Source organism: Molossus molossus, unplaced genomic scaffold, assembly GCF_014108415.1.
Source record: "Molossus molossus isolate mMolMol1 unplaced genomic scaffold, mMolMol1.p scaffold_m16_p_2, whole genome shotgun sequence".
NCBI lineage: Eukaryota > Metazoa > Chordata > Mammalia > Chiroptera > Molossidae > Molossus > Molossus molossus.
Window position 1 is genome coordinate 40155955 of NW_023425355.1, and position 24928 is coordinate 40180882.

A 24928-nucleotide genomic window follows, 5' to 3' on the forward strand; every position below is an offset into this window, starting at 1 on the left:
TGCAACTTCTCCAAAGCCAGATTTTGATCTATTTTTTTAAACATTTAGAAAATTAAGAAGGGAATCATACTGTGTCATTGAAATAAAAATGAGACACTTGACCATGGACTCAAGTAATACAAGTGATCAGTCTTGTCTTTGAACCGCACAGTCTTATATTACTTTGGTTTTCTCAGACTCCAGAGTAGCTTTTCTAGGACAGTGTCCTAATAATACATTGAAACATATACCTCTCATCCAACACCTCTCATGCTGTGCCACAGGATTTTAATTTGTCTTAGAAAGTTTGTGGCTAAGTTATTCCTTTCATGCTGCTTCAATTTAAATTTTTAAATTGTTTTTTCTTTATTGAATTTTAGAGAGAGGAAGGGAGAGGGAGAGAGATATAAACATCGATGAGAGAGGACATCGATTGGTCACCTCCTGCATGCCACCCACTATGGATCAGGCCCACAACCTGGGCATGTGCTCTGACTGGGAATTGAACCAGTGACCTCTTGGTGCATGGAGTTGATGCTCAACCACTGAGCCACACCAGCTGGGCCAGTTTAAATTTTTATTTTCATTTTTTTTTAAATCCTCGTATGAGGATATTTTTCCATTGCTTTCTAGATAGAGTGGAAGGGAGAGAGAGAGAAACATCGATGTGAGAGAGAGACACCAATTGCCTCCTGCACGACCCCCTCTGGGGCCCGGGATCAAACCTGCCACCCAGGTATGTGCTCTTGACCGGAGATCAAACCCACAACCCCTCGGTTCTCAGGGTGATGCTCCAACCGCTGAGTCAAACTGGCCAGGGCTATTTTCATTTTTTAAGAACACTTTTTGCGTATTTTTGTTAATGCTATACAGTAGTTTGGAAACACTAGTCAAGTATTGTATCACTGTTTCCTAGCATAGCTAATGGATTTAATTTCTGTGATCTTAGCAGAGGGTTATTACTACCTAGGAGAACTGAATGAGAAGATCACTTAAACCCCATACCTGATGTATCCAGATAACTGCTTTGGCACTTTACATTGCTTGAACTGTGGTCTCTGTACCTATATATTAAGGGTGCCCTTAACGGGAACCGAACCTGGGACTCTCCAACTGCTGAGCCAAACCGGCTAGGGCACCGCCTTTTGTTTTTTAAAGATATTCTTAATACAAAAACTTACTAGTTAATTAGGTTCAGATTTTTCCTCTCATCTTCATGAAACTATGAAAGGAGCAGAGAACTTGGGCAGAGACTGTAGTTGAAAATTTAGGCAGAGGTCTCATCAGATGTGGCCCAGGCTGCATCATATACACCTGAGTGTTATTGCAGTCCCTTTGCAGCCTCGTGCAGCAGTTGCCCTGAGTTAAGCTGCAAATTCAGCTTCCCTTTGGTCACAAAGCTCAGCTGCTTGTGCATACTTCTCTCAACTTTGGGCTGATTGGGTTAATTCCACCCTTCCTCAACAAGGTAGCTCTGCAAATACCCTTCTCCTTGCCATGTCTTTTTCTAGTTGAGTTCTCTATTCCTAGGAGCATTGGTTCTTCCTCTTTTCACAGGATCTCGACTTGTCCTGGGCAAGCCAGCTCTTTGCTTCTGCTCCTGAGAAGTGCCAAGATTCTGCAACGCTGACTCCAACTGCCCTCTCGTGCCTAGACTTTGGGCTGCTTTCCGGATACCTGCATAAGCAAGCCCTTGTCACTACTACCCACTCCTACTTGAACCCTGCTTTTTCCTTCTGGCTACACTTGTGTTCCTTTCTCTCCTTCCCCACCTCCACCCTTCATGCACAATGCATAAAGGATGGAAAAAGTACTGCGGCCAAAAGTCTCTGAGTGAGGCAACAATGGATGAATATTTAGGCAGCTTAGGGCTGTTTCGAAAGCTGACTGCCAAGGATGCCTCTTGCCTCTTTCGGGCTATTTCGGAGCAGGTAAAAGAAAAGCAAATATATCTTCCCTATACTGAGATTTCAGAGTTTGTGATGTGGCATGGTACTGTAGCTAGACGACCTGTAGCCCACGAAAACAAACGAAAAATGTTCTTTTTTCTTTCCTAGTAAAATCATCCAGGTCTGTCTGCTAATTAGTTTGGTGCATACCTTTGCTGATTAGTCCAAATATATTGCTGTGCCTTTGTTATCTTTTCTGTTTTCTAAATACTACTTTGGAATGCATGAGAGATAAGATAATAGGGTTAAAGGAAAAATTGAAACTTATCTTGATTGTTTATAAGCAGCCCCTGCTTTCTGTATGTTTTATGCTAAGGAAAAATATTCAGGCTGTGCCCATAAAGAGTAGAAAAGGGGGAGTTAATAGAATAATCTCTCCCCAATCTCACTAAGTGTAACAAAAACAGATTTTAGTAATATCAGGACTTAATTTCCCAATTTCCTACATATGTTTTGAATAAGGGGGACTGGAAGTGTCCAGTTCATAGTCTTAATAGAAGCTTCTATTTCAAATAACTGCTGACAGTGAGCTGGTTTTTCTCTTTTTAGTTGTTTTGCAGCCAGGTCCATCATTTGGAAATCAGGAAGGCTTGTGTCTCATATATGAGAGAAAATCAACAAACTTTTGAGTCTGTAAGTAGAATACATACCCAAGGAAGAGCTTTCATTAATGTATGTAGCAGATGGGAAATGAAATTTGAGCACCTACATGTGAAAATTATATCGTGTACTCTCAGTAGCAAATATGTACTTTTCTGCTAGCTTCCCTCCAACTAGCTCGCATACTTCTGGACCTCCTTCCAGAATTAAATTGTTTGGTACTCTAAAAATAAAGAAAAAAATTGGTATTCTTCCCACTACTTTCTTCCTCCCATACACCAAAAAAAACAGAAACAAAAACAAACAAACAAACAAACAAAAAACCTTCAAACCCTAAAAAGTTAACAGTTTGACTTCTGTTTTGTACTATTTATACCACTGTTGTTTTTTTTTTTTTTTCCTTGAACAATTAATCATAGTCCATGAAAGGCTTGGCTATGTCAATATTTTAAAATGTATATATTTAAAAATATATGCACATGAGAACTCCCCCCCCCCCGTTCTCTTGCTTAATTTTGTGCACAATACTTGAAGAATCTTCTAATATTTAATTGTAAAGAAACAAATTAGTCCTAAACATCCGTCTTTTCTTCTGACAAACTGTGGTAATTGGAGCTCTGCCACCAAAGATTAACTTTGAAACAACTTTTAGAAGGCATCTAACATTGAAGTATTTGAATTTTTGGTAACAAAGCAAGGTTTTATGAAGGTCTGATATGAGGTATCCTTTCATGTGTCTGTTAATTTTTTATTATACCCCTAGCTCTTCCAGTACTATTTTTCTTCTGCTTGTATGTTATGGATATGTGCCTGCTGTTCAAGGTTTACTCTTAATTTTCTCAACAGGTTTCATTAAATTTTAAAACTGTGAAGGTTTTTTGATTTTTAAGCTTATTACCGTAAAGTTAATTATAATCTTGACCACACCTGGGGAAGCTATTATTCATGAATTACTTCAAATGAAAGACCATGTGTAAAGCAGTGCATCTCAAGTATTTTTGTGCATACAAATCACCTGGAGATCTTGTTAAACTACAGATTCTGATTTAGTGGGTCTGAGCTAGGGACCAAGATTTCTGCATTGTTAGCAAACTCCCAAGTGATGCTTGCTATTGTTTGTGGACTATATTTTGAATAACAAATATATGTGTGTAAAATTTTAGAACTGGATGGATGAATCTCAGAATAATTTTGCTGTGTAAAAGAAGCGAGACTACCCCAAAATAATACATACTGTATGATTTCTTTTATATAAAACTCTAGACAATACAAACCAATCTGTTGTGATTAAGGCAGGTCAGTGATTGCTTGGGGGGTGGTCAGTAGAGTTAGAGAGGAGCACAAGGAAACTTATGGGAATAATGGATATATGTATTCACCATCACCATTATCATAATGGTTTCATGGGTGGATACATATGTCAAAATCTGTTTGTGCCATTTAAATACATGCAGTTTATTGTATGTCAATTACACTTCAATTAAGCTGATTAAAAAAGGGATTGAGAAGAATTAAAAATTGATTTTTTAAAATTCTAGTTCTATTTAATGCTAGATATATATGCATGGAATGTTATTTCCTGAGTTTAATCTGATTTTATTTTTATTGAAGTATATTTTACATAAAATTCATCACTTTAACTTTAGTAATTTCAGTTTGGGCAATAATATATAGTCATACAGCTGTCACTGCAATCAAGATGTAGAACATTTCTATTGCCCCAAAAAGTTTCCTTGTGCCTGGGCTTTTTTGAACCTAATGAAATTTCCTTTAAAGTTCTTCAGTTTAATTTTGTAAATGGATGTCTCCTGTAAAATTTAAAATATAGGGCTTATAATTATTAGGCCTGCTTGATTTATGAAAATTGTCAATTTAAGTTGGCATTTCACAAGAAACTCATAGGCATAGCATTTGAGGAAATTCAGTGGTATGTGGATAAGCCAGGACCAATTCCTAACATACTTTTCTAGTCTAGCTTTTTTCCACCCATAGCTTTTTTTGTATCTGCAAATCTTCTTGAGGTGCTGTGCAAAGTAGTAATTTAATACCATAATTATTGAGCTGAATGAAAACCTGTTGGAGGATAATATTGCAGAATATAATCAGATTTCAGTAATGCTGTGTATTATGGTTAAGTCAAGTTTGTTTTATTTTTGAAGTATGTGGAGGGATCTTTTGAGAAATACCTGGAACGGTTGGGAGATCCCAAGGTAAGATCAAATATGGGGGTTCAATCTTTTCAGAGTATTTGGAATAATAACCTAAATAATTATTCAGTTTGTTTGTTGCTTTAGCTAGAGCCAATCTGTTTTCTTAAGTAGCTAGCTGTGTTGTATCAAATAGTTGTTGCAAAAGTTTAGAGGCTGGCAGTTGACCTGTTGTTTTGTGTTAAATATTGAGAATTGTGTGTTTAACAATTTTATCATCCATAGACTAGTGAAAGAGTACATGCTGCTTGGTAACAGGACAAGCTTAAGCTTTTAATGAGAGAGGGAGGTGGTAAGAATGTTATTAGGAGGTCATTATTATTTTTTATTGAACAATTCTCCTGATTTGTAGTTATTCTTTTAAGTGGGAGTAAGATCCATAAACACATATTTAATTAAACATTTCATGTGATTAAATTAATTTCATAGTTTGGGTTTAAAACACATGTGCTAAATACCCAGCTAACTTTGTATTCTTACACTAATTCCATTTTCATTGTGCCCTTTAAATCTCCCATATTAACTGTCTCTGTTACTTAATGGCTAAGGTTTTGGGTCCTTTTTTTTCAGAATAAGTTTTTTAATGAGTAACTATCATAGTATCGCAATTTTCAAAGCAAGTTATATTATGTTCTACAAATTCTTCATCTAAAAAATTGATAAACTTGCAAAAACTTGTACTTTCTAGCTGCTCAATGTTTTTAAAAACTATTTATGTTTAGGAAAGTGCTGGCCAGCTGGAAATAAGAGCTCTTTCTCTAATTTATAAGTAAGTTGAATATCTTTTTTTAAAAAAAGTTTGTGTGTGGGTGTGTGGGTGTATGTGTGTGCATGCGCGCGTCAGCGCTCACGCACAGTTTCTATTAAAGTCCTTTTAGGTTTGGGAAATTTTTAGATTTGATGTATTGATGTGTAGAATGAAGAGGTCTAAGCAAAGTCAATTAGTGTAATTTTTAGTTGGAGAATCTCTAGCATTTGTGTCCATTTGGATGGAAGAATAAAGGACTTTAAGAACTGCTATTATTCCTGTGGAAAATCAGAATAATTATCTTAGAATTTTGTTTAACTTTTTACCTCTTGCATGCATCCTCAATGGGGCCATACTGCTTCCAAGAGTGTTGAAATTGATTCTTGAGGACAAGAAAATTAGAGATTACAGTGGTTTACAGTGTAACTGTGGTATTAAAATTTCATAGAGAAATTAAGAAAAGTCTGAAGCATCTCTTTAGGGAGGCGATAATGGGGGAAATTTTGATAAACAGTGCTGTAATGCTTTGGAAGTTTTGCTTTGGTCTTTGAAACTGCAAAGGTAGCATTTCTGAAAGCTATAAGTTTTTTTTAACTTTATTTTTATTGTTGACACTATTACAGATGCCCCCCCCCCTTGTCCACCTCTACCTAGTCCTTGCCTCCCCACTGCCTTCTTTCTGGCCAACACCACACTGTTGTTGGTGTCTATGGGTTATGCATATGTGTTCTGTGGCTAATCCTTAGGGTTTTGAAAAAGCTATATGATATAGGTTAGAGGCTCATGGGAATCTTGTTCATTTGAGAAGGTTGATCTGCGTAAGACTTCTTCACAATTCTGAGGATGGTGAGATGGCATATACCTTGGTAGAGTCGGAACTTTCTTGTTATGGGGACTTGTTCAAGTTAGTGTTTTTCAGTCTGCTCTTTTCTCACTAAATCCAGCAAGAGGTAGTTTAGCAGAGTCATTGGGCAGCTGGCTTTGAAGTCATGGGCCAACTCTTAAATTGGCCTGCTGTCTGCTTCTATATAGCCCTCAAGCTGAGAATACTTTTTAAAAGTTTTTAAATGGTTAAAAAATCAAGAGAAGGGTAATGTTTCATGGCATATGAAAATTATATGAAATTCAAATTTCAGTGCCTATAAAGTTTTATTAGAACACAGTCATGTGCATTTGTTTTGCATTGTCTATGGTTGCTTTCATGCTACAAAATGAAAGTTGAATAAAATATGGCATGCAAAAGCTGAAATGTTTATTATCTGGTCATTTATCATGAAAAATTTGTCAACCCCTGCTTTGAATAAATGGGAGCCTCTAAAAAATTTAACAAATTTATATACAATTGGTAATCTGTCTTCTTTATTCCACTTTCTTGTAAATTAAGATACATTTTATTTTTATTTTTATCCTCACCTGAGGACATTTTTTTTGTTTGTTTTTGTTCAAATAGAGTGGGAGGGAGGGAGGGAGGGAGGGAGGGAGGGAGAGAGAGAGAGAGAGAGAGAGAGAGATCGACGTGAAAGGGATACATTGAGTGGCTGCCACCCGCACGACCCAACCAGGGCTGGGGACAAACTGCAACCAAGGTACATGCCCTTAGCGGGAACCGAACCTGGGTCTCTCTGGACCACAGGCCGACACTTTAACCGCTGAGCCATACCGGCCAGGGCAACATACATTTTTTAAATATCCATAGAACATTACAGGCCATTAGCTTGTCTACCTTGAATTAACATTATTTAGCCTCATAAACATATGGATTATTTTATATGAATAAGGTTAGTAGTTTAAAAGCACAAATACTCATAACTATCTCTTGCACATGCTAAATTATCTTTTTTCATCCACCTTTGTTTTCTATCCGCATAGTCGAGATTTCGTTCTGTATCGCAGTCCTGGAAAGCCTCCAACTTATGTCACAGATAATGGCTATGATGACAAGGTAAGAAGATAAGTGAATGTTTACTAAAATAAAAAAATAAATTGAATGATGCTCAGGGCTTACCAGGATATTAAGAATCATTATTTTTTACCTTCTTAATAAAAAAATTAAGCGCATTCCAAATAAGCTTTTCTCCCATCAGCCTTTTCCTCCTCAGTCAGTGTTGTTAGCTACCCTTCTGAACAGACCTGATCTTGTCACTTGTCTGTAATAGAAAATCCTAATTGGCTCCTCATTGATAAGAAGATAAGGTTCAGACTCTGAAGCTAGGTATTCAGTGCCCTAAAGGGTTCCAGCACTTCTTTCCAGATTCATTTTCCTTCAATATTACTGTACCATGCTTCTAGATAGTCTGACTTTTGTATGTTTTTCTTTCCTTTGTATATCAAATGTGTCAGTTCTGTAAAACTTTCCCAGCCCCGCTAGAATTATTTCTTTCCTCTGTATTACCCTAGCATCACCCAAGTCATGGTATTTATCACATTGTATTTGTTTTCATGTCTGTTTTGTCTCATTAGTCTGAAAGTTTCTTGAGGACAAGGCAGTGTGCTGCTACTACCTAAATAAGGTACAGATAGTAGGAGGTTTAGAACTCTCAGCAGGTGAACAATTGTTCTTTAGCATATGATTTTTCTTCCAAAAAGTTTTAAGAAAACCCTTTTATACTGATTATTTGATTACTGAATACAGATTGTACAATATTTGACTTTTGTAAATCTTGTTTCACATTGTAGAGCAAAATTCAGGCAACATTTTGATGATGGTAAAGTAAGAATAGACACTGAGAGCACTGTTAGGATGTTATAGTAATCTAGACAAAAGACCTAAACAAAGCAAGTGGCATTAGGAATAGAGAAGACCGAGTAGGATGCAAGAGATAACTTAGAAGATAAATATAAATTGGGGCACACTAATTGTTTTACCAATGGTACCACCTTCTAATTTGTGTAGCAAACATTAAGCTCCTGTAGTGTACCAGGCACTTTACTGTTTAAGGGGCTATGAATACACACATTTAAGTGTCTGTGAATGATAAATTTTACAATAGAAATGTGTGCGAAGAGCTTGAGGGAATTTAGAAAGTTTCGTGGTGATAGTGACATTTAAGTGGACTATCATAAAAATGAGTCCAACAAGTATGAAGGACACTCTACTCAGAGAAAACATTATATAAAAAGACATGGAAGCAGGAGACCCTTTGGGACTCAAGTAGTTGGGTGGAGGGAGGGCATTGTTAAAAAGATAGGCTAGAGTTATATAATGAGGGGTGTAGTAGACCATGGCAACAATTTGGCTTTTCATTGTACAGGATAGTTCATTAAAGCCATTTTCCAATAGTTTATCTTGAAAATTTTTAAACATAAAGAAAAGCTAAAAGAATTTTACAGTCAGCATCCATAGACCCACCACTTAGAGTTTACTGTTAGTATTTTAGATCCTTGTTTTATCACATACATATTCATCCTTCTGTCCAGTCATTAATCCATCTTAATTTTTTATTTTATTTCAAAGTAAATTTCAGATATCAGAACAATTGCCTTTAAACACTCATTCAGAGTTTTTAAACAAAGGTGTGATATAATCAGAATTGTTTGAGGAAGAGGAATGTTAACCTTTGTTTTAGCATTGTACACAGCATTGCCTGAGATGATATTTAGACATTTAGATCTTACCAGGACTCTTTTAAAACTACAGTTGATTGTTTTACCCCGACATTTTATTCTTAAAATTTTTATAAAGAGAAAAGTTAAAAGACTTTATAATGAACCTTCATATACCCGCTTCCTAGTTTCTACAAATTATACAGCCCCATTTTCAAATGAGTCTTGTATATCCCAGAGATAGTGAGCTAAAACTTTTTGAGTGTGTGCAACCATGAGAATATCATAATTATCATACATACATATATACAGAGCCAGTACTTATCAGCAGTTGGGTATTTGCATGCACAGGATAGTGTATATATGTCTGATTTGGGATTATTTAAAGTGAGTATGTTTGATCATATTTAAATTTAAGTATGGAAAAGGAAGGTAGCAGTAAGGTACTTTCCTTATGTGACACTTTGCTTTGCCTAAAACAAAGTTGCTATGTCTCAGTTCAGGTCATAAAATTTATATTTGAGTTGTTTGTGTTTTCAAAAATAACTTTATTAAAAACAGTGAAAATTATTTATGAGCCTTCCATAAAATATATTTGGGAACCAATTTTCAAAGAAATAAATGCCTAATGTTCACCTTAGTACCTTTCACCTTCTGTGCTGACTGTTACCTCTGCATTTTGCAGTTATCCAATGTCAAAGTGAATGCTACTGGATGCTAGCCATCTTTACTCAGCCCATTTGCTCTGTCTAGAAAGAATAGAAATGCATACTTATTAAAAACAAAATAAAACTTAAATCTGGAAAAATGAAGTAAAACGTCAAGTCTCTATTCATGTTCTTCCATCTCATGTGCTTCATAGTAACAACTATTAAGTTTTGGTGGGTATCCTTCCATATTATTTTCTTTGCATTATTTAAATGTAGATAGGCTTATTCATACTTAACATCCTGTTACTTATTCTTTTTAGATAACTATCCTCATCAGTAATATAGATCTACTTCAGTTTTTCACTAGTTTACTGCCATTGCATCCCACCGGGCACCCCTAACAAACACACCACCCACAATGTATGAGAGACTTACTATTTAATGTTGGGATACCACCGGGAACATAAAAGCTGTCATGCCTAATTTTGCCTCTCCCAATCAAAACAGATCTAATTGTCACTGGAATAGAGAATTTGTATGGTCATCTCTATTTTCTTTCCTACTTATTTATCAGTTCTGGTTAGCTGAGTTCCTTTAACTACTTAACAACACCTCCAGTTATTAACCTTTCTTAGTCGGAGTTCCCAGTTCTTATAGTCTGAAGTGCAAAGGGCTTCTCTGTTCAAAATCTACTCACTGTCCTGTGGGATTAATAAACTCCTCTTAAAAGCAAGTACTCCTTGGGATGGGTGTAACTTCATAACTTAAACTTTACTGTGAGTAAACCTTAGCTTGCCCTCAGTGCTTTGAAACGGCTTATACTGTTGGAGTTGGAATTGTGATTTCAAAAAAAAAAGGGGGGGGCTTCAGGGAGAATAATATACCTGGTATCAGAATGGTACGCCTTGCATCAGAGAACTTGATTATTGGCAGAAGTTATCCTATGGTACTGTAGGTAGGTAATAAAAAAGAGTGCGTGATATAATCTTCTGCCAAGGAAACTTTGTGGCAACATCTTCCCATAGATCGTAGAGAATCATCAAACAAAAGTTCGAAAAGGTTTTAGAGCAGTTATTTAAACAAATTTTACGACATGGAGCCAAGTAGCATTTTTACTGAAATAATTCATATAGTAAGCATTCATGGCCTTTGAATTATTTGAAAAAACTACTGATCAAAGGAATTAGTTAAGAAATTAAATCATTTTGTAGCCATCTCATACCTTAATTCATCAAGGAAGTCTTTTTTTATCTTTATTGTTGAAAGTATTTTACATGTCTCCCCTTTTTCCTCCATTGACCTCCTCCTCCTTGCTCCCACCCCCTCCTGCCTTCCCCACACTTGTCTGTGTTCATTGGTTACACATTTATGCATACAAATTCTTTGATTTATCTCTTCTCGCCCCCCCACCCCCCAGCCTGCTTCCCTCTGAGGTTTGTCAGTCTGTTCCCTACTTCCATGTCTTTGGATCTGTTTTGACTGTCAGCTTATTTAGTTCATTATATTCCGTAAATAAGTGGGATCATGTGGTACTTGTCTTTCTCTGAATGGCTTATTTTGCTTAGCATAATACTCGCCAGGTCCCTCCATGTCATCTCAAAGGGTGAGAGATCTTTTTTCTTTACAGCTGCATAGTATTCCATTTTGTATATATACCACAGCTTTTTTATCCACTCATCTACTGATGGGCACTTGTGCTGTTTCCAGATCTTAGCTATTGTACATAGTGCTGCTATGAACATAAGGATGCATATATTCTTTCTGATTGGTGTCTCTGGCTTCTTAGGATATATTCTTAGAAGTGGGATCACTAGGTCAAATGGCAGTTTAATTTTTAATTTTTTGAGGAAACACCATATTGTTTTCCATAGTGGCTGCACCAGTCTACATTCCCATCAGCAGGAAACTAGAGTCCCCTTTTCTCCACATTCTTCCCAGCACTTGTTTGATGATTTGTTGATGACAACCATTCTGGCAGGGGTGAGGTAATACCTCATAGTTCTTAATTTGCATATCTCTGATGATTAGTGATGTTAAGCATTTCTTCATATGTCTCTTGGCCATTTGTATGTCCTTTTCGGAGAGGTGACTATTTAGTTCCTCTGCCCATTTTTTAATTGTTTTTTTTTTTTTTGTCTTCTTTTTGTTGAATTGTATGAGCACTATTTATTTTGGAAATTAACCCCTTATCTGATATTTCATTGGCAGTTATGCTCTCCCATACAGTGCGTTGCCTTTCCATTTTAATGATTGTATCTTTTGCTGTGCAGAAGCTTTTGAGTTTGATGTAGTCCCATATATTAATTTTCTCCTTTGTTTCTGTTGCCTTAGGTGATGTATCAGTGAAAGTTCTGCTGTGTATGATGTCTGAAATTTTGTTGCCTACAGTTTCTTCTAAGATTTTAATGGATTTATGAGTCACATTTAAGTCTTTTATCCATTTAGAGTTTATTCTTGTGTATGGTGTAAGTTGATGGTCTAGTTTCATTTTTTTTTTTTTTTTTTTGCATGTAGCTGTCCAATTTTCCCAACACCATTTATTAAAGTGGCTGTCTTTACTCCACTGTATGTTCTTGCCACCTTTGTCAAATATTAATTGAGCATATCGCCTTGCGTCCATTTCTGGGTTCTCTTTTCTGTTCCACTGGTCTATATGCCTGTTCTTGTGCCAGTACCAGGCTGTTTTGATTACAGTGGCTTTTTAGTATAACTCTATATATTTTGGATATTAACCCCTTATTTGATATATCATTGGTAAATGTGTTCTTCCATACAGTGGGTTCCCTTTTTATTTTGATGCTGGTTTCTTTTGCTGTGAAGAAGCTTTTTAATTTGATGTAGTCCCATTTATTAGTTTTTTTCCTTTGTTTCTCTTGCCCTAGGCAATGTATCGGTGAAAAGTATGCAACATGTGATGTCTGAGATTTTTGCTGCCTACATTTTCTTCTAGGATTTTTATGATTTCATTTATGTCTTTTATCCATTTGCAGTTTATTCTTTTGTAGGCTATAAGTTGGTGGTCTTGTTTCATTTTTTTTTTGCATTTATCTGTCCAATTTTTCCAACACCATTTATTGAAGAGACTGTCTTTTCTCCATTGTATGCTCTTAACTCCTTTGTCGAATATAAATTGCACATAATATCTTGGGTCCATTTCTAGGTGCTCTGTTCTGTTCCATTGATCTATATGCCTGATCTTGTGCCAGTACCTGGCTGTTTAGATTACAGTAGCTTTGTAGCTTAACCTGATATCTGGTATTGTGATTCTCCAACTTTGTTCTTCTTTTTCAAGATTGCTGTGGCTATTTGAGGTCTTTTTTGGTTCCATATAAACTTTTGAAGTATTTATTCTAGTTCTGTGAAATATGCCGTTGGTCCTTTAAATATGGATTGCATTGACTCTATAGATTGCTTTGGGTAGTGTGGACATTTTAGTGATGTCGATTCTTCTAATCCACGAAAACAATACATGCTTCCATTTTTTTATATCTTCCTCTATTTCTTTTTTCAATGTCCTGTAATTTTTTGAGAACAGGTCTTTTACCTCCTTGGTTAAGTTTATTCCTAGGTATCTTAATTTTTTTTTGTTGTAATGGTACATGGGATTATTTTTTAGTTTTCCTTTCTGAGTGTTCATTATTGGTGTATAAGAATGCCATCAATTTCTGGATGTTAATTTTGTATCTTCTACTTTGACAAATTTCTTTTTTAAAGCTAGTATTTTTTTGGTGGATTCTTTAGGGTTTTCTATGTATAATATCATGTCATCTGCGAATAAATGACAGTTTCACTTCCTCCTTTGCATTTGGATGCCTTTTATTTGTTTCTTCTTGTCTTATTTCTATGGCTAAGACTTCCCAGTACTATATTGAATAATAGCGGCAAAAGTAGACATTCCTGTCTTATTCCTCTTCTTAAGGGAAACGCTTTTAGTTTTTGTCCATTGATAATGATGATGGCTGTAGGTTTGACTCAGCATAGGTGTCCTGATGGCCTCCTTTCCAGCTCTTTTCCCAGTGCCATGAACCCCTGTCTCTTCTCATGCAACTCCAGTCCAATCAGCCCTCCCTCTGCCGAAGCCCAAGGTGAGTGGCTGTAGCTAAAATTTAGTTAGCTGGCCCTTCAGGTAGGTGCCCATGTTCCCAGTGATTCTCCCTGCTGGACAGGACCTCTGCTGTGGTGTTTTTCACAGCTAGGTGTTATCTGGGTACTTTTCCTGTTCTGCCACTCTGTGCTAGAGAGCCCTGGTTGGGGCTTAAACCACAGGGTGCTGAGGATACTTCTCCCAGCTATGATAGCCCTCAGCTGCTGCATATGAGAGCCCGGCCATCCCTCTCGCACCTCTGCACCTCTACCAAACTTGATTTGGACTCCACTTTAAGTGTCTGCTTATAAGGGTTCTCTCCAGCTGGTCTTCAGTTGTTTATTCTAGATGACTTTTCTTTAATTTAGTTGTAATTCCAGTTTCATCCTGGGAGATTCCATTCACTCCACCGCCATTATTTCTTCCTCTAAGGAAGTCTCTTTAGCAGTATTGCTCCTATGTAGTATATTTATATATTGCTATTCAGTATAGTGGATAACAATTTGAATATATTCTCCCACAATTTGAGTTTGGAGTATTTGGGTGTTTGACCTGATTTTTCCAGTCATTTTTCTAAGTTAAGTTGGGTCTTTTGACTTCTGTTAGGATTTCCATTATATTCACTCATTCAGTTTATAAAAGTTCCTATCTTTTCAAATTTATAAATTAGTATTTGTTTGGTATATTAACCTGAATGTGATTGAAGCTCACATTTTAGCCTTAGTAGTGATTTCGATTTTGGCATTTAAAAGTCACTGTTAAGAAAATCTCTTTATGAGGTGTAGCTTGCATTTAGCTATATTTAGATTTTAAAAATCACTTTTTCTTCAGCTTTATCAAGAGAAAATTGACACATTATGCTACATGATGTGTATGGACGAAACTCTAACCAGCTGAGCTACCTTGCCAGTGCTATAAGTCAGTTTTTAAAACAAAACAAATTCATTTATTTCATCAATTTTCTGATTCCTAACCTAATTTTAAGTATCTCATGGTGCTAGATGTGTAACATTCACTTAATTGCTCTGTGTGTTTTTCCTCAGATTCTACTCTGCTATTCAAGTAATGGTCATTATGATTCAGTATACTCAAAACAATTTCAATCAAGTGCAGCTGTTTGTCAAGGTATGTAAAAGCTTTATAAATGTTTGGGTGTGATTTATTGCCAGTCTTTAAATTGAGGAACCTGCCGTAAATAGCTCTTTTAAAACCGCGTTGGTACCTGTTGAATTTGTATACTGGGTATGGCTATTTTCATATTGTTATTTTAAAAAGTATCATTTTGACCATTTTTTTCTTTAGCTGTATTGTATGAAATTCTCTATAAAGATGTGTTTGTTGTGGATGAAGAAGCATTGAAGACTGCAGTTGAATTGTTTCGAAGTGGTTCCAAGAAGAACAGAAACAGTGCTGTCACTTGCAGTGAGGATGCCCATGTTGCCTACAAGAATTTAACTCAGGATAGGTAATAAAGGGAAAGGAGATATCAACTACAAGATCATCATGTTTCTATGTGTCATCATTTGAAAATGGAAGAGACCTGGAAAGCTTTTATGACTTAGACCACACACACACACACACACACACACACACATTCTCACACTCACACACACACACACTCGGTCACATGTATGTATGTGTAGAGATATACATTTGTTAATGGAGATAGAGAAGTTTTGCCAAAAAGATGTGTTGTATTGTGAGTGTTGTGAGATGCTCAGGTTTTGGGGGTTTGGGGCCAAATCAGAATCAGCTTTTTTATTGCTAGAAGAGACTTCAGAACTGTCTAATCTCGTGACTCTCAACTTTAGTTGTGTACAAATTACTTAGGGTGCTTTTAAGAAGGGCAGATTCTTGGACCTGCCTTCACAAAATTTCAGGTTGAAGTAAGGCCAGGAAAGTGCTTTTTAACAAAAATATACTCAAGTATTCTAATGTAGATTGGCCATGGACCATACTTTGAAGGAAAAAAAAAATCTGATTCTAAACTAGCACCATAATTTTATACATGGTAACTGAGGTTCAGCTTGGTTACTTGACACACACATCCAGCTGGAAGAAAGTCTCTCTCAAGCTAATGGGAATTTTAAGGGCTGAGTGTCTGCCTTTTGTACTTACTAGGAGTACAGATGGTGGCCTCTGAAGAAGCAGGTATTATTAAACACCTTTAGTCAAAAACTTTGTGTTTGAGATAATATTTCTTCCTGATTTTTAGTTCTGTCTGGAAATTCAGATAGGTTTGGTGCCAGTCAGGTGTGACCTTCTCTTTTAGCCTTGTGATTGTATTTCTTGGATATTTAATGCTTTGAATTTTGTTGTAAATATTTAAAAAAAATTTTTTTTCTTTATTGATTTGAGAGAGAGAGGGAGAGAGATAGAAACATCGATGAGAGAGAACATCAATTGGCTGTCTCCTGCATGCCCCCCACTGGGGATTTGGCCCACAATCTGGGCATGTGTCCTGACCAGGAATCAAACTGGTGACCTCTTGGTGCATGGGTCAACACTCAACCACTGAGCCATAATGGCCAGGCAATGTTTTAGATATTTTTTTATTGATTTTAGAGGGGAAGGTAGAGGAAGAGAGAGAAAGAAACATGAGTCAGCTGCCTCCTGCACATCCCCCACTGAGGATTAAGTCTGAAACCTAAGCATGTATTCCAACTGGGAATCGAACCGGCAATCTTTTGGTGCATGGGATGATGTTCATCCAACTGAGCCACATCGGCCAAGGCAGTTTTTTTTTTTTTCTTTCCTTTCTTTTCTTTCCTCTCTTCCTCCCTCTCTTCTTCCTTCCTTTCTTTATAGAAAGAACAGGGATTTTTTTTTTTTTAACTTACTTGGGCATGCCAGGGTCAGCAACTATATACCAAGGTAAAAGTTGCTTCATTCTTCACTGATTATTGTTAATTTTTTAAATATGTGTTTATTGATTTTTTTTTCGAGAAAGGAAGGGAGAGAGAGATAGAAACATCAATGTGAGAGAGAAACATCTATCAGTTGCCTGCTGATCCCCTAATGGGGATCGCGCCTGCAACCCGAGCATGTGCCTGACCGGGAATTGAACTGGGACCTCTCAGTCCATGGGACAACACTCAGTCCACTGAGTCACACTGGCCGGGCATCACTGATTATTTTATTAAAAGATTCAGGCTTACAGAAATTAAAGTATTAGGAAAGCAGAGTGTATTAATTACCTATTGCTATGTAATATTACCACAAACTTGGCAGCTTAATACAACACACATATCCCACAATTTATATGGGTTAGGAATCTGGGTACAGCTTAGCTGGATCTTTTGCTTAGGATCTCAAAAGACTACAACACTGGTGTTGTCCAGGATTGAACTATTTCCTGAGCTTTGGGGAAGGATCTGCCTCTGCACTCACATGGTTTTTGGTAGCATTCAGTTTCTTGCAGCTATAGGGCTAAAATTCCCAGAGATAATCCTCAGTTCCTTGCCACAGATTAGTGAACATGGCTGCTTGCTTGCTTAAGCAAGAGAGAGACCAGCAAAACAAGCACTACATTTTTACACAATGTGATGATCTACATCCTGTTTATTGGTTAGAAACAAACTTAAGGTGAGGGGTATCAAAGAAGGGTGTGAACACTAGGAGGGTGAGGATCATGGGACCATCTTAAGAATATGTCCCCACAGGAGTTATGAAATATAGGAAGTAATCTGCTCAGTATATTGTAGCACATACTTATACAAAGGAGGCATAAATTTAAATGTTGAGTGGAAAAATATTTGTCCCATTTTTAGAACTGAGCTACTTAAGTACCACTAGGTGGTAGAATAGTCATTAGATTTAATATTTTCTTAGCTATTACATTTATATAAAGCTCTTTGTTCTAAATCTTTTCAAATAGGACTGAAGAGTGGGGTGCTTGCTGCAATGTTGAAAATATACCAGAGGGGTACAACGAACGAACTGAAGAAGCAAAGGTTTGAGATTTTCTAGGGCGAAGACTTTTCATAACCTTGGTTTGCAGCATTATAACTTAAACTACTCAAGGTCACATGGTCCATTCTAGTAATATGGGGTGGGGGAGAATTTGATGTTTACCTTTGTGGAAGTCTTAATCTGAAAATGTAAAATGTTTCCTTGGTGTTCTCTGAATTTTTATTCTTATGGAATTGTAGATTTTTTTCAAAGCAAACTGTACTTGAGAAATTTTAAAAGGTATTTTCAAGTTAAACTAATACTACAAACCCAATAGATATTTAGTTTGTAATTAATCTTATGACACTAAGGTTTCTTTTTGTCATTGAAGAATATAATGCTTATTCTTATCTACTCAAAGAAAGTGGGTAATAATCTTAGTTGGAGAAATTTTGTCATCTGTATAGGTTAAAAAATTAAGCAGATGTTAACTTTGAGGCTAGCTAAATAGGGCAAATGCTATTATAACAATCTCTGTGTATGTCCCAAGTGTCGGTAATTTGGAAACAGTACTGAATATGGTAAAATTCTAAGAAAGCAGAAGAAAAAGGTAATTACTTTGGAAATTACCACAACTTTTAAGCAAAATGAAATAAACTTTTCAGATTTTTCCAGTTGATTTTAGGGTACGGAAACACTTGCATCTCTATGTGCATATCAAGAGAAGACTTATTAAAGAGCTCTGACTGAATCTTTAATCCTGGTCTATGTTGCATTGATTTATATATGACGTGTCCTGAGTTGTTGGCTGCTTGAGACAATATTTCACTTCTGCCATCCAAAACCTTTTAGATTATTTGCCTATTGCTTCTATAGTTTTCTAATTTTTAAAATATACAGTAAAATTTATTATGCAATTTCTTGTTTTAATAAAGAAGGAAATGAAGGTTTATGTACACAGTTTTTTTTTAAATAAAAGAACCTTAATGCTTCCTTCTTTATAGAAGGAAGAATTTAGCTAAAGGTGATAAGTGTGTAGCATGATTATTTTTGTTTTAGTCTCCAGAAAATCCATCAAAGATGCTCTTCCCCTATAAGGTGCTCAAAGCTCTGGATCCAGAAATCTATCGTAATGTAGAATTTGATGTTTGGTTGGACAGCAGAAAAGGTAATGAAATACCAATAGGATACTTTTGAATCCTGACAGATCCAGGAGAATAATTTTGCAAATTATTTATAATAAGAGACATTTCCAATGTACTGTTATGAAAAGTAGTCAGGTACTTACTTTTTACCTTACTGAATACATGATTTAAATTCAAAGGAGGAAACGAATGGATTTAGAAGTGGTGTGGGATCTCTTAGAGTCTGATGTTTATCTGGGATTTCAACTTTGCAAAGACTGTGTGGAGACAGCCTTTAGATAACTAAATACCAGAAACTTGTAGTAACTAGAAATAAGCACATCTTAAATTCAAAGGGGTAAGACTGCTCTCATTAATAAATAAATAGGTTTTCGTAAACTATGGCCTGTAGACCGAATTTGACTTGCCACCTGTTTGTATGGTATATGAGCTAAGAATAGTCTTTAAATTTTTGAATGGCAGAAAAAAGTGAAAGGAACAGTGTATTATGTGAAATTCAAATTTTAGTGTCCATAAGTAAAGTTTTGTGAGAGTTGAGTAGTTTGCCAACTCTCAAAATAGGTAATTGTTTATCTCTCCTTTATTAGATACTAAGTTGGTCAAAGTAGGCCTTAAAGTTCTACCTTACAAGTAGCCTTTAATGTTTCATGTTCAACTCCTTGAACCATGTGAACCTAGGTAGCGTTAACAATATAGAATAAGGTTAAGACTTAGTGGAACACAATAAGCTGTTAAAAATAATAGGTTGCTTTGAAGAAGCTGTATTTCTGTTTTTATTTTAATTGAGGTATGTTCCTTTCAAATTTTATCTTACTGTTACTTGGCCAACTCTAAGATGCCAACCTTCTAATTCCCACTTATTTGTGTTCTGTAGCACAAAACCATATTTGCAAGTCTTCTTAAACTAACCACAGAAATAACCCATCAGCAGTGATAGAATAACCGTTTAGAACTGTCCTCCCCGCCCCCTGCCCCATTTTAGCTCATGGTGGCAGCATTGTAAAAATACCATGGTAGCCCTGGCCAGTTTGGCTCAGCGGTTAGAGCGTCCGCCTGCGGTCCGGAGAGACCCGGGTTCGGTTCCCACTAAGGGCATGTACCTCGGTTGCAGTTTGTCCCCGGCCCTGGTTGGTCGTGCGGGTGGCGACCACTCGATGTGTCCCTTTCACATCGATGTTTCCCTCTCTCTCTCTCTTCCTCTCTCTCCCTCCTACTCTGTCTGTACAAAAAATGGAAAAATGTCCTTGGATGAGGATTAAAAAAAAAAAAATACCATGGTAAAAGTAAATTAGAAAATTAAATAATGTAAAATAGGAAAGGAAACAGTTAAATTGAGCTTGATCCTTTATTTTTCTTAAATAGAACTTCAAAAAGCTGATTATATGGAGTATGCTGGGAGACATTACTATTTGGGAGACAAGTGTCAGGTTAGTTTCTTCTTTAAAGAATCAGTAATTTGTTTTTCCAAGATTGTGGTTTTAGTCATTAATGTGAGTTCAACAAAACTAATTTACATAACTCTAGAAAACATTTTTAAATGTTTACGTTCAATTTTAATTACAAACATTTGTGGTTAGATGTAAGGCTTTTTCAGCATGTACTGCCTCCAATAAACCACACTGGCATTGCTTATTGTCAACTGCTTTAATAAGTAGACACTGAATTCCATTTGTTATTTTTGTTTGTCAGAAGTCAGATCTGCCAACAGACTTGAAACTGCATGTATTCTAATTGTCTCTTCCCCTCTTTCAGGTTCGCTTGGAATCAGATGGAAGATATTATAATGCTCATATTCAGGAAGTTGGAAATGAGAACAATTCAGTAACAGTTTTCATTGAAGAATTGGCTGAAAAGTAAGAATATAGTAATGTGTTGAATTACTAAAATCTTTGCTCCTGGTACCTTTTTGTAATATTAAATTGAGAATTACCAGGATGCTAGTAAGAGAACCATATTTGTATCTGGTACTAGCCTAAGATGACTTATCTTGAATTGTAAAAATATAGGTTAACGTATGAAATCTTAATACAGTCATGTGCTGCATAATGACATTTTAGTCTATGACAGTGGTTCCATAAGATTATAATGGAGCTGAATTTTCTGTAAGAAATGGAAGGATATGTAGTTCAGGAGGAATTCTTTTTTCCTCTGATGGGAGCAATATCTATGGAGTATGGCAATAGATTGAGTCCTCTCACTCTCAGCATCTCAGTTGTGAGTGCACAGATCACATTCCCATCAGTCAGCCATTGACCTGATTCAACACAGGAGCCTGTCCCCACATCACTACATATTCAGAAGGTGCTACAGCCCTCTCAGATTGAGCTTGATGGTCTTCAAAGTACACTGCTATAAATTCTTTGTTGAGGACAAAACAGTCTGTATAAGGACACAGGTCCACAGGAGCTACTTTAACAGGTATTAAGTGCAACTGACAATTCAGTAAAAGCTTTCTGTGATAGTATGGAGCCAGCTTGTCCCTATACTTTAGAAATATGTTCAGGTTGCTATATGTAAAATAGATACATTTTATTTAATCAATTCAATGCCAGAGAGAGCCTTTGTACCAGGTAGTGTCAGTGGAACCAAAAACAAATTTCCAAAGTAAAAATACTGAGTCTCCAGTTCTATCCACTCTCCATGTTGAATACTTTTTTTTTATGAATATCACGGAGTTTCGTACAAACGTGCAATTGCCCAAACCACATTGCCATGACAATGCTTATGTTCCTTTATCTCTCCATTTTGATGATTTCTTCCTATTGTAGTCATCTACACCTTACCCAGCCAGTTTCTCTTCAGTATTTCCAATAAATCCATCCCACATCAAGCTTCATGTTCATCCAGCCCACAGTGTTCATGGAGCTATTTCTGACCCTGTACAAAGGAAGCAGGGGAGGGGGGCTTGCGGGACAATGTTTATAAAGTCCACAGTAGAGTGCAGTAATGTTCCTGCTTTAACATTCATTCACTGAATCACCCAGAGCAACTTCCAGTCCTGCAAGCTCCATTCCTGGTAAGTGCCCTACACGACTGTACCATTTTTTATCTTTTATACCATATTTATTGTAGTTTTCTGTGTTTTGATACACAGATATCATTGTGTTACAGTTGCCTACAGTATTCAGTACAGTAACATGTTGTACAGGCTTATACCCTAGGAGCAGTAGTCTATACCATCTAGCCTAGGTATGTAATAGGCTAGACCATCTAGCTTTGTGTTGAATTCACTCTTGATCACACAATGATGAAATTTCCTAACGATGCATTTCTTAGAACGTACCTTTTTGATAAGCAACACATGACTGTATACCTATGTATAAAAGTTTATAAATCCTAGGCACTAGCAACTTATTACAAATTCAAATATTAAATATAACAGAATTCTGTTAAAAACTGTTCATACTGATTGGAAAGCTGATTTGCCAACTGAGTCTTTGCCAATATCACAGCACCTCAGCTAGTCCAGTCATTCTTAATCTTTTAACATGCTCCAGAACATGTTAAAACACAGATTGATGAGCTCCATCTCCAGAGTTTTTTATTTAGTAAGTCTGTGGTGGGGCCCAAAATTTTGAACTTCTAACAAGTTTCCAGGTGATACTGATGGTATTGGTCTACTTTGAGAACCATTAAGCTAGATTATACTTCCCTAATCAAAAAATCTCAGCTTAAAACAATAAAGTAGCTTCTTGTTCATTTATCAGTGTCATAGTGGGACAGCAAAGGGGACCCTGATCAACAAGGCTCTATTACAGACAGAGAAAAAATTATATCATGACAAACCTTGTGCTGGCTCAGTTATATAATGAATACCACAAAATTCCTTAATCTGTAACCGAGCCTGATGTCAGTGGGGTGGGAAATGTAACTGAGCCTGAAGACAATGAGGTGGGAAAAATATAATCCTCCAAGGAGAGGCAACAAATATTTGTAAACTAGCCTACCACAATCTTTCCTCTGGAATGTGATTTGTACTACAAACATCTGTGAAATTGTACAAACTACTTTTAGGTATTCTAAACTTAAAAAGAGGACCTTAATAGAGAAACTGGTGTCAATAGGCTTAAGGAGAATACACTGGAAAATGAAGCAGAAGGGGTGGGGTATGTCTATCAAATGAGAACTAAGTCTGTGTTGCAGTGGTTTCATGGTAGTATCTTTTAACTTGAAGGCATGTTGTTCCACTGGCTAACTTAAAACCAGTTACTCAAGTGACATCTGTTCCTGCCTGGAATGCTGTGCCTAGTCGGAAAGGAAGAGGTTACCAGAAAATTTCTGGGGGCTATTTCCCAGAAATGGGTTTGTATACTGAAAGTTTTTATTATCTTCCCCTACATTGTAATTTTTTTAAAAGTATACATAAGTCATTTTCTAGGGTAGATTTTTTCAACTTTGGCACTACTGACATTTTGTGATGGATAATACTTTATGGGGAGCTGTCCTGTGCACTGTAGGATGCTTAGCAGTGTACCTGACCTTTATCCACTAGATGCCAGTAACATCCTTTCCCCAGTTTTGATAACTAAAAATGTCTTCAGATATTCCCACGGGTTCCCCAATTTGGGAGGAGGGGCAAAATTGTCCCTGGCTGAGAACCACTGCTCTAAGATATTTTGTGTAAACTTAGGCTGGAGTGGATTCTAAAACTTGAAGGGAAAAGATTGCTCCCAGAACTAGGAAAACACCTCACAGAAGCAGCCTAGGCATTAACTCTACATTTTGATAACCAAAGCCGCCTATCCTAAAGATAGTGCTGAGGTGTCCATTGATACAGAAATTAGTTACTGGTTTTGCCCTTCCATATGGAAGATCTAGTACATCCTTAAAATATATTAAAATTTCCTCCTTGCATTTTTGTTTATTCCTAAGAATAACATTTGGAAGTTTTAGGAATTTGTGAGTGTGGTTGGGAGACACTGGATTATTTGCTTTTGTTATGAAGCTTATTTGCTACTTCTTTGTTTGCCTGAAAGTTATGTCAGAGATGGACATGAAGCAACAGAAGAAGATGTTCAGGAAAGTTAGAGGGAAAGAAATTTATATGTCTGTGGCTTACAGCAGGGGAGATACCCTTCCCCCATCCAGGCTTCAGCATAGTATGCATTATGGGCATGACCCTCCAATGCACTACTCACAGTCTGCTGGCAATTTTATGGCTAATGAACATTTTTATCCTCAACATTCATCTCAGAGACAAGTTCGGGGATATGGGATGCCCAGGTAAGGCTTAATTAACTTTCAAGATAATGTACTTCTCTGTTTAGATATTGGAGGTATTAATGTAGAATTTAGAAATATCTAAATAGTTTAGATTTCTTATTCCTACCTATAGAGAGATAGAGGATGAAACTTATGTACACTTAAATTCTTGTCAAATGAATTTATTGGAAGATTCATATTCTAGTCTAGGGGACTATGGAACAGTTGAAGAGATGCTAGAAGGTAGAATGCCATCAAAATATGAGTGCCATGTATATATGGCCCTGTATCTATTTATAATGGATAGGCCTAATGCCAGTAGTAAGGGTAGCAAAGCTCTTTGTGTGTGGATGTTTGGGGAAAGATGTGTTAATTTTATTTAACTATGAAGACTGACCATTCAAACACTAGTGAATAAAGAATTCTGTTCTCCTTTGCCTTTATTCTTAGGGACTCATCTCGCTTTATTAACAGGCCTAACATGGTGGATCCTAAAATTGGTTTTTACCCTGGCCCAGGGAAAAAGTGCTGTCAGAGCTATGATAACTTCTCCTATAGATCTCGGTAAGTGAATTTTAAGTGTCAAAAGTCAGAAAATGGGTAAGTCTGTCTTCATTGCTGAGCAGCAAATGTGTATATTTAATTTTTTAACTGTCAACATTGTGATGTTTGAACTGTTATTTAAAAATTAGAAACTTACTACCATATTTTATCCTTTCCACCCCCCTTCATTTTTCAAACTACTTAAGTTCCTTTAGACGTAGTCACCGCCAGATGCATTGTGTGAATAAAGAGTGCCAATATAGCTTTGCCCCAGAAAATGGACAGATGCCCAGAGGCTTAGAAGAAACCATTACTTTTTATGAAATTGAAGAAGGGGATGAGACTGCTTATCCAGCTTTACCTGTAAGTAGTTTAAAAATTGATTCA

General features: G+C 36.5%; 1 protein-coding gene across 1 annotated transcript in view; it reads left to right on the forward strand.

Annotated features, from left to right (window-relative positions):
* Nucleotides 1-1248: 1248 nt before the first annotated feature.
* The window catches only part of LOC118635273 (putative bifunctional UDP-N-acetylglucosamine transferase and deubiquitinase ALG13), a 60351-nt gene continuing 36671 nt past the window's right edge, over nucleotides 1249-24928 (forward strand). The window contains exons 1-15 of the mRNA XM_036270055.1: nucleotides 1249-1910; nucleotides 2478-2561; nucleotides 4688-4738; nucleotides 5458-5504; nucleotides 7353-7425; nucleotides 14804-14885; nucleotides 15063-15225; nucleotides 17638-17713; nucleotides 18711-18819; nucleotides 20159-20223; nucleotides 20549-20649; nucleotides 22971-23098; nucleotides 23773-24019; nucleotides 24449-24562; nucleotides 24748-24904. Coding sequence (XP_036125948.1) covers nucleotides 1770-1910; nucleotides 2478-2561; nucleotides 4688-4738; nucleotides 5458-5504; nucleotides 7353-7425; nucleotides 14804-14885; nucleotides 15063-15225; nucleotides 17638-17713; nucleotides 18711-18819; nucleotides 20159-20223; nucleotides 20549-20649; nucleotides 22971-23098; nucleotides 23773-24019; nucleotides 24449-24562; nucleotides 24748-24904 — 1638 coding nt within the window. The 5' untranslated portion in view covers nucleotides 1249-1769. The remainder of the gene's footprint in view (nucleotides 1911-2477; nucleotides 2562-4687; nucleotides 4739-5457; nucleotides 5505-7352; nucleotides 7426-14803; nucleotides 14886-15062; nucleotides 15226-17637; nucleotides 17714-18710; nucleotides 18820-20158; nucleotides 20224-20548; nucleotides 20650-22970; nucleotides 23099-23772; nucleotides 24020-24448; nucleotides 24563-24747; nucleotides 24905-24928) is intronic.